The sequence below is a fragment of the Cucurbita moschata genome, unplaced genomic scaffold (assembly GCF_002738365.1).
Source record: "Cucurbita moschata cultivar Rifu unplaced genomic scaffold, Cmos_1.0 Cmo_Scf00003, whole genome shotgun sequence".
Taxonomy (NCBI): domain Eukaryota; kingdom Viridiplantae; phylum Streptophyta; class Magnoliopsida; order Cucurbitales; family Cucurbitaceae; genus Cucurbita; species Cucurbita moschata.
Window position 1 is genome coordinate 5,584,901 of NW_019268519.1, and position 10,310 is coordinate 5,595,210.

The following is a 10,310-nucleotide window of genomic DNA, read 5'->3' on the forward strand; positions in this document are numbered from 1 at the left end:
AATGAGAAACAAAAGCTGTGTTTTTCAGCAACAAATCGGAAACTTTCAGTACTCTTCCTATTTCTGTTATTTTTTCCAGCTTTTCTATTTTTCTTCTCCCCAATAATTTCTTCGGCAATTTTTCTACTTCCAGGATTTCCTCACTGGGCAAATTGCTAAGTCAAAGATAACATGGAAAGGTGTTTTGTAAGAATGAGAATTTTGATAAGAATTTGATAAGAACGCATACTAAAAGGTTACATCTTTAATTGCTATATTGCTAACTCAAAAATGATTCTCACAAAAACTATGGGACAAATAAAGAATTTATTTTTCTTAGTTAAAATATTATTTTCAGTCCTTTTATTTTAAGAATTGTAGTGGCCCATCTCAAGATTCATCACCTGATAGTCCCTACACGACATAGTCATATTGGTTATATTACTTACTCCTCGCTTATCCACACACACTAACACAAGCCCTTTCAACATGTTTTGTCATCTCTTATATCCATCTTTAGGAAAATTTCTAATCGATCAACTAACATAAGATTGCTCCAAGCAAAACATAAAAGTTCTTATGATTAAGCTACCAAAAAGAAAGGTACACCCTATTGGTATAGGTATTGACTTTGAATCTGTCATTGAGCTACCAAAAAGAAAAGTCAATATTCCCTCATGACTTTCAAGCTCTCCAATCGCACTTTTGATGGCAGTGGACTTGCGATTGTGTGGCACACACTTCCTAGCAACAAGTGAGTTAAGCCAATTCGTTCTTGTGTCGCCTATGGCCAAGCCACGTATGCTCGAGCCTCTGGCCCCGGTTCAAGAAGAAAGTTTTAGAAAAAGGGCAGAGAGATTGCGAAATAGAGTTTTGAAAGCAAGATTTGAGAGATTTAAATTAGTGTTATATGTGATGCAAGCAAAAAAGCAACAACAATGACTTACAACATATAACTATCGGGTAGGGAGAAGTTGACAACAACCCAACACTACGATTTAATTTCACAGACTTGAAAAAAACTGTAGAATTCGATAATTATAAATATATCTAGTAAGCAACCTACTTGTAGGATTTTATCGTTTAGGAGAGGACCACCGGTTATACTTTAGATCCTAGAGTTTTGGAAATCTCAGTACATAGCTCGGGTAGAAGAACTTAACTTTTATAGTAGTATTCGGTGTCAGAAGATGAGACGTTACCTCATATAACTCTGTACCAAGGTGGGAGACATCATGTGAGACCTAGCCTACTAGTCGTCGATAGGAAGGTTAAATAGCGAACGTCCCATAGGCCATGATGTCACTTAAGGATTGGAGGTGCTACCTCCCAATATAAGCTAGCTTGAACAAGTCACCCACGTGGTCAACATTCTCCCATAGGACGAACTGCCATGTAGGCAACCTTGACCTACCTGCAGGATCAACATCTTACCATAAGACGGATCTACCATGTCGAGTAGTTGGTCTACCACTAAGTAACACGACCCTACCCAGCGTCACACCTAGCTCGACGGTACCGCACAAGAGTAGAAAGAGAAGTGGAAGGTCCTCAAACGCTATACTAGCTCATTTCGGCTAAGGAATCTCTTTCCTTTGTATAAGGATTCTAAGGTTCTTCTTCAGGTCTAAGGGTATTTGGGTGGTTTTAATAGGGGTTTTGGCTTCTAGATTCATTTAAACATAACTTCCCAAGACTGTAGCGGCTTGGGGTTAAAGATCTCACCCTCTAGTCGTCTCTCACGGTGAACGCAATCATTAGGAGGGTCCCCTATCTAAACCTAACTTAGTAGTCTCTACAATGGCACACCCTAGACTTAACTCAATGCAACTGGTTAACAATCAAATAATAAGTTCATACAATCAGCAAGCATTTAACTAGCATGCAGCCACACAAGCTAAACGAGGTGATAAAGTCTATCAGCACTCAGAGTGCCAATACAAAAATACCCCATCCGTCAACATTGCATGATCGAATATAAGCAGTATTAGAACATTCCAGATAAGCATACACAAACCTGAGTATGAAATTTCGTTAAGATAGCTAGTTCATTACATATACAAGAATTCTTCCTAATTTCGTGTAGTAACTTTTCGATCTGTCACGTGCCTTACCGAGATTGATTTATAAATGTAGATGAGTCCAAAAATTACGAAGTCTCTCTAAAAACACCTAATTCACAGTAAAATAGGATTAGCATTGAAATCAAGATGAAAAATTGGCAACCATGCATCAAAACGACTAACAGTAGGGTTCCCCACGCACGGGTATGCGCTCCCATGCTCAGGCTCCATGCGCAGGGCGCACACGTGGTCAGCGCAAGCAGCTTGCAGACAAGGACGAATTTCAAACCCTAGAAGACGTAAAGTTACCCAATTTTTTTGTGGGTGCGACACATTGCGTGCAAGAATTGGTGGAAAGACGTCAGGTTGGACCACTTGTTTGCATGGAATACCAAGCGAACCCTAAAAGAATTCTTCATAACTTCATGTGGTTATTTATCGGTTTGTCGCGTGCCTTCCAGAGATTGATTTATGAATGTAGAGGAGTCCAAAATTTATGAAGTCTCTCTTCATAACTTCGTGTGGTTATTTATCGGTCTGTCGCGTGCCTTCCAGATTGATTTATGAATGTAGAGAGTCCAAAATTTATGAAGTCCTTCTACAAACACCTCAAAGTAAAATAGGATTAGCATTAAAATCAGGATGAAAAACAGGCAAGGGCGCACGTGCAGTCAGCGTTGGCAACATGTGGGCAAGGACAACCTTCGAACCCTAGCAGATGAAGTTACGTGATTTTTTATGGGTGCAACACGTGGCATGCAAGGATTGGCAAAAAGACGTTGGGTTGGACCGTGGGTTGTCGGGTCAACTCACAGGTGCGGGTCAATTTTTTACTCGGGTGTATTTCAGGTTAGCAATTCGCGTAGTAGGTAGAAAACTCGTCTAAACTTATGACGTCGGCACGCTTCTCCATTGTGTGCCCGACGCGTCTCTCCTCTCATCAGCCATCGAGTGTTCGTCGCCTATTGTTGAAGACAATATTTTTTTCCAGATACCAATCAAATTTGTGTTTCAAACCATTTATTTTAGCTTTTTATATCTTCCAATCCGTAGCTCGAAGAAACTCGATTTCTTCACGGAATTTCAAGACCTCAAGTCAACATATCTAAAAATATTTTTCTTGAATTGTTTTGACAATCATGATTTGTTTTCTTCTTTAGTTTTTTTTTTAATCTTCATTTGATTCTTGTCTCCATAATATTTCTCGTAGTCAAGAAACTAATCTTATTTTAAATTGAAAACTAACCTTATAAAAGCAAGAGAACTAGAGAACCATGTGGTTGCCTAAAGGAATTAATGAGTTTTTGAACACACAAAATGGTAAGATACGTAATTGTGACACATGAGTAGTATCAATTTCAATTCAAGAAATTAGTGACTTTTTTTAGACCAATTATGTAAGTGGTTTTATTATTGGTTTGGTTGAATGAATAATATGAAACATGAACTACGTGTTCTCTATGGCCCATCTATGTGTCGTCTTTCGTGACTCTTTGATGCGTAGAATGTTATGTTATTCTATGATAAAAGTTATGTTATGTATGATACCATTAGAGTTTGTATTATGTTATGTATCTGGTTAGTAAGGTAATATTACAAACCATAAAAATGATACCAAAAAAGTTAAAAAAAATAAGTGGAGAGAAGGCCATGAGGTTAATAATAGAAAAGGTGAATATAGGGTGAGAAAGAAACAAAGAAATGGATCCCGAAGAGGAAGCAAATAACAAAGAAAATCCGATTATGATGGGCCATCCAACAGCCCCAATCCAACATGGGTATGGGTATGGGCATGGGTATGGGCATGGGTATGGGCATGGGTATGGGTATGGGTATATAAAGGCCAGCAGGGGGAAGGGGAAAGACGGGAAAGGAAGATCAACACAACCGAATGCTATAGCTCCACAACACAAAAATAAGGACATTATGGCGGTGTGTTGTGGTGGACATAGCCATATTGTAAGTGCATTCTTTGGCGTAGTAGCCATCTCCCTTCTCCTTCTACTGCCCGTTCCTCAGGCTCAGGCTCAGGCTCAGGCTCATGCGGCTGATCCCAACGCCATAACAAAAGCCAACCCATTGGTTAGCCATGGCGGCCAAATGCTGAAGGGAAATATCAACCTTGCGCTGGTGTTCTACGGTCAGTTCGGGCGCATACAGAAGAACACACTCAGGTCTTTCTTGGGGTCCTTGAACACCGATGGCCGAGTCGGGGTCGGGGGTGCCCCACAGGTATCCTCCTGGTGGCGCATGCTCAGCTCTTATAACCCCACCGCTGGGAATATTAATGTGAAGGTGGTCAAACAATACGTGGATCCCCAGTACTCTCTTGGAAAAATTATGACCAAGGATTTCATCAAGATTCACGTGCAGAAAGCTGTGGGTGAGTTCCCTGGTGCGGTCACCGTTATTGTTGCGGCTAGGGACGTGACCGTGGACGGTCTGTGCATGGGGAAGTGTGCAGAGCATGGAGTTATTGACGGGGCGCCCTACGTGATTATTGGGAACCCTATGACCGAGTGCCCAGGAGCATGTGCATGGCCTTTCCACAAGTCTGACTACGGCCCAGCCGGCGCTGTTCTGAAGCCACCAAGCGGGGACGTCGCGACCGACGCTATGGTGATATCACTGGCCTCGGGGTTGGCCTCGGTGGTAACCAACCCGTTCAGCACTGGGTTCTTCCAGCTGGGGCAGAAGGCGAGCGTGATTGAAGCCTCCACCGCTTGCCCTGGGATGTTCGGCAGTGGAGCCTCCCCTGGGAACACTGGGAAGGTGTTAGTTGACCCTCTCAACGGAGGCGCTTACAATGTGGTTGGGTTAAGGGGCAAGAAGTTCCTTCTTCCTGCTCTTTGGAACCCCAAGACGGCGTCGTGCTGGACTGTCATGTGAACCCCCTCATTCACTCCACATTAAACTCCCATTCTTTTTTCCTTCTCTTAACAAAACCTCAAATAAAAACTATTCATTTCTTTCTTTTATGTTCTCTTTCATGTTTATGCATTTCTAACCACTCTCAACTTTATTCAACGGAGTACAAAACGTGTGGAAGGGTGATTGATAGGAATTAAATTTTTTATAAGAATGAAAAAAAGACTAATCTACAATGTTGAGTAGTTGGTCTACTACTTAGTAACACAATCCTAACTAGCGTCACGCTTAGCTCAACGGTATCGCACGGGAGAAGAAAGGGAAGTGGATGATCCTCAACACTATATCAACTCATGTTGGCTAAGGAGTAGAAAGGGAAGTGGATGATCCTCAAACACTATATCAACTCATGTTGGCTAAGGAATCTATTTCCTTCATCTTGGGGTTATGAGGTAGTTCTCTACGTCTCTAGGTTAGAGTGGTTTTAATAGGGGCTATAACTTCTAGTTTCATTCAAACACTTCTTTTGTTTACTCAATTATAAAATTGAAGATGGTACTTAAAAGTTTGGAACAATTAGAAAATTATAAAAATTGAAAATGGTACTTAAAAGTTTGGAAAATTAGAAAATTATAAAAATTGAACGGAAAATTATAAAAATTGAAAATGGTACTTAAAAGTTTGGAAAATTAGAAAATTATAAAAATTGAACGTGATTAATCGACAACACATTTACGTGCCATCAGTGTTAATATTGCCAGCCATGTGTGGGACGATGAAAGAAATAACTAACTGTTTAGTCCTTCTACATTTTTGAGATGGGGAAAATACGAATTCCTGTCCAATAAATGAAAAAGGTTTTATTGATCTTTCATTTTTGAGTTTGTAGGGTTAAGCACCGAGCACAATCATTAAGAGGGTCTTCTATCTAAAACTAACCCAGTCTGTACAAGGGTACACCCTAGACTTAACTCAACGCTACTACTTATCATTCAATGGGAGCACAATCATTCAATAAACACCCAGAGCGCAGATGTAGTCAACGCTACTACTTATCATTCAATGGGAGCACAATCATTCAATAAACACCCAGAGCGCAGATGTAGTCACACAAGCTCATCGGGGCAATAAACACCCAGAGTGCCACATAAGCTCATCGGGGCAATAAGCTCGTTTGCCTGCATAACATGATCAAATATAAACATTCCACTAAGGTATCAAATCCATAGTATGTATAACTAGCTTCCTAAGTATAGGAAATTTTCGGGGATCTAGCCACTAGAAGTAAATTTCTCTGGCATATATGCAATACCAAGCGAACCTTACTAGTATTCTTCTCAATTATGTGTGGTTACTTACCGATCTGCTGCGTGCTTTCTCGAGCTTGATTTATAGGAATAGAGGAGTCCAAAAATTATGAAGTCTCTCTACCCGGACACCTTATTCACAGTAAAATAGAATTATTTTTTAAATCGGAAATTGGCAACCCACACTTCCATGTGGGATCTCCACGCACATTGCATGTGAGGTCAGGGTAGCATGCAAGCAAGGACGACCTTCGAACCCTGGCAAACGTAAACTGATAGAATTTTTTATGGGTGCAACACATGGTGTGCAAGGATTGGTAGAGAGACATCAGGTTGGACCATGGTTTGTCGGGTCACCTCACGAGCGCAAGTCAATTTTCAGTTCGGGTGTATTTTGGGTCGACATTCGAGTAACAGGTGAGCAACGCATGTTAGTGGTACGACATCGAGACGCTTATCCACTGTTTTCCCGACACGTGTCCACCCTTGGTCATAAACACGCCTCTCCTCTCTTCCGTCGTCGCGTGTTCGATTGTCTAAAACCAATATTAATTTTCAGATTCCAATCAAAATCGCGATTGTCTAAAACCAATATTAATTTTCAGATTCCAATCAAAATCGCGATTGTCTAAAACCAATATTAATTTTCAGATTCCAATCAAAATCGCATTTCAAACCATTTATTTTGGGCTTCTATATCTTCCAATCCGTAACTCGTATAAACTCGATTCCTTCCCGAAATTTCAAGACCTTTAGTTTACTTATCTAGAAATATTTTCCTAGTTCGAAGTTTGAAAGAATTTAAGTTTCTTACAAGATTTGAGTGTTTATCGGTTTTGATTTCTGACGCAATTTTTGGCCGAGTTTTCTTGCGAAACTTGCAAGAATCCTCCCCTAGAGCATTGTAGTTGAATATTAAGAGCTAATCCAAAAAAAATTCATGGATCTAAGGCGGAATCCTAAAAGGAAGGCTCCGCAAATTTACTCGTGTTCTTGCCCGTTTCTCCACGAAATCGAACAATTCAAAACCTCATACTACTTCTTAAGCTTCTTAAATGAGCAGTACTTTGGTGTTGGGGGATAAAATTACCCTTTTGTCGCTTGTTGACTTGGACCTGAATTTTTCAAGGTATTCTTAGCATTTTCCCCTTATGCATCGGTTTGAAAATCACTAAAGCCTCTGATAAAATATAAGAACCCATAAAAGATGGGAGGAAACTTATGATACTTATGATATTGAAGTGTGAGTTTGTACTTGTTGTTCTCCCTTCCTTAGGAACTTTCGACCTCGAAAGTTGGCTGCTCCTGAAAGAGCTAGGGAAGGACTTCCTAACGTATCCTCGCGCTCCCTTGTAGCATACGGGATAGGACTTCCTGACGTGATCCTCACTCTCCGTTGTAGCATCGCTATCCTGATGGTTACCCCACATGACTTTGACATGGGGGATCTCCTTATTTCGCATTGGGGTCTCTTCGTATCGATTACCGATCCAATTTGAGTACCTCCACAGGATAGACCTAAACAGAAAACTGACAGTAGTTCCTCCTCCGTTGTAGCATCGCTATCCTGGTGGTTACCCCACATGACTTTGACAAGGGGGCCTCCTTATTTCATATCAATCACTAATCCAATTTGAGTACCTCCATAGAATAGACCTCAACAGAAAACTGACAGCAGTTCCTCATATAAAATTATTGACTTTAGAGATATAGTAATATGAGGAAGACTAAATTGGCACTGACAAAACTAGAAGCGTCCCGAAACGAGACAGCTTCATGCTCAATACCGTTGGTGGCACCCGCTTGACATCTAAAGCTAAAATTTGGACTGAGCCTCCTCTCGAAATGGGAGAGCTTCATGCTCAATAACGTGGGTGGATACCAGCGTGTATTTTTGCAACATGGATATGTGGAAAATATTGTGGAAATCCATGCTAGCATAGACTGTCACAAGGAGGAGGTCATTTTCACGCCATCGTCGAGGACCAGGTTCAGGTTCAAGGGCACTAGTCTGGGTACGATGCCCAAGGTGATATCGATGATGAAGGCGAAGAAGCTGGTCCATCACGGGGCTTGGGCGATACTAGCCAGCGTGGCAAGGATCAAGGAAGAAGGCGTCCTGGTATATTCAAGGACGGATCAGGAGCACCAAACACACCTGAGGAAGGCCTTGACAGTCTTGAGGGAAAATGGGTTGTATGCCAAATTCTCGAAACGTGAGTTTTGGTTACGCTAAGTCTCATTCCTAGGACATGTGATATCGGCAGAAGGAGTGTCAGTTGACCCTGCCAAGGTGGAGGCAGTCACCGGCTGGGCCCGTCTAACCACTGTGACTGAGGTACGGAGTTTTCTGGGTCTGGCAGGTTACTACCGCCGCTTCGTTCCGGACTTCTCAAAGATAGCGGCACCGCTCTCACGACTGACTCAAAAGGCTACAACGTTTGTATGGACCGAGGAGTGCGAGGCAAGCTTCCGGGACCTGAAGGAGAGACTGGCGACCGCACCCGTGCTCACAATGCCCGATGGTACAGGGAACTACGTCATTTTCAGTGATGCATCCAAAAAGGGCCTAGGGTGCGTGTTGATGCAACGTGGGAGGGTTATTGCCTACGCATCCAGACAACTGAAGAACTATGAGAAGAATATGGCAACACTACCTGTATGGGGAGAGGACTCAAATCTATACCGACCATAAGAGCCTGAAGTACTTCTTCACCTAGAAGGAATTAAATATGAGGCAACGACGGTGGCTAGAGCTAGTCAAGGATTATGATATAGATATCCAGTACCACCCCGGGAAGGCCAACGTGGTCGCAGATGCCTTAAGTAGGAAGGCAGCGCATTCGTCGACACTAATCACGAAAGAACCCGAGTGCAGGTAGACTTCGAGCGAGCGGGGATAACAGTAGCCTTGGAGGGTATTAAGGCGCAACTGGCTCGAATAACGGTGCAACCCACCCTTCGACAAAGAATCATTGAGGCGTAGGCAAGGGACTCCAGTTTATCTAGGGCACTTAACGAAATGGAAAAAGAACCAGCGGATGGGTACTCTAAGGCAGCGGATGGTGGGTTACAGTACCACAGTCGCTTGTGTGTACCGGCGATACAAGAATTGAGGGGTGAAATCCTGAGTGAAGCGCATAACTCCCCATTTGTCATGCACCCTGGCGGCACGAAGATGTATCAGAACATCAGATCCCATTTCTGGTAGTGTGGTATGAAGAAGGATATCGCGGAGTTCGTCAGCAGATGCTTGGTTTGCCAACAGGTTAAAGCACCCAGATAGAGACCAGCAGGATTACTACAGCCCCTCAACATACCGAAGTGGAAGTGGGAGAACATCGTCATGGATTTTATAGTGGGCCTGCCCAAGACACTAAAGGGTTACACGGTCATATGGGTGGTCGTGGACAGATTAACGAATTCAGCACATTTCCTCCCCGGCAAGAACACCTACACAGTGGACATGTGGGCACAACTGTACATGAAGGAAATCGTCAGGTTGCATGGGGTCCCTGTGTCGATCGTATCAGACCGAGACCCACGGTTTACTTCAGCATTTTGGCGCGGACTCCAGAAAGCGTTGGGCACTCGATTGGATTTCAGCACAGTGTATCACCCATAAACTGATGGCCAAACGGAACGCTTGAACCAAGTTCTAGAGGACATGTTGCGGGCCTGTGTACTGGATTTCTCTGGGAGTTGGGACTCGAAATTGCACCTTATGGAATTCGCTTATAATAATAGCAACCAGGCGACAATCGATATGGCACCGTACGAAGCATTGTATGGAAGGCGGTGTAGGACACCATTATGCTGGGGCGAGGTAGGGGAACGGGAACTGATGGGCCCGGAGCTAGTCCAAGTCACCAACGAGGCGATGCAGCAGATCAGGGGGAGGATGCACACTGCTCAGAGTAGACAGAAGAGTTACGCGGACTTGAGACGAATAAACCTGGAGTTTGAACTGGGTGACATGGTATTCCTGAAGGTGGCCTCCATGAAGGGCATTCTAAGGTTTGGACGAAAGGGCAAATTGAGTCCGCGCTTCATAGGACCCTTCGAGATTTTCCAGCGAATCGGACCCGTTGCG

At 43.0% G+C, this 10,310-nt stretch overlaps 1 protein-coding gene across 1 annotated transcript; it reads left to right on the plus strand.

The window, feature by feature from the left end:
* The first annotated feature begins 3,743 nt into the window (after positions 1 to 3,743).
* Positions 3,744 to 4,931, plus strand: LOC111434376 (protein EXORDIUM-like 2). Its single transcript, XM_023071840.1, has one exon. It carries the CDS (start codon positions 3,744 to 3,746, stop codon positions 4,929 to 4,931), a length of 1,188 nt encoding a protein of 395 aa, XP_022927608.1.
* Positions 4,932 to 10,310: the final 5,379 nt, after the last annotated feature.

Excerpts from the sequence above, each read along its gene's own strand:
- LOC111434376 (XM_023071840.1), top strand. The coding sequence starts at position 3,744 with ATGGATCCCGAAGAGGAAGCAAATAACAAAGAAAATCCGATTATGATG.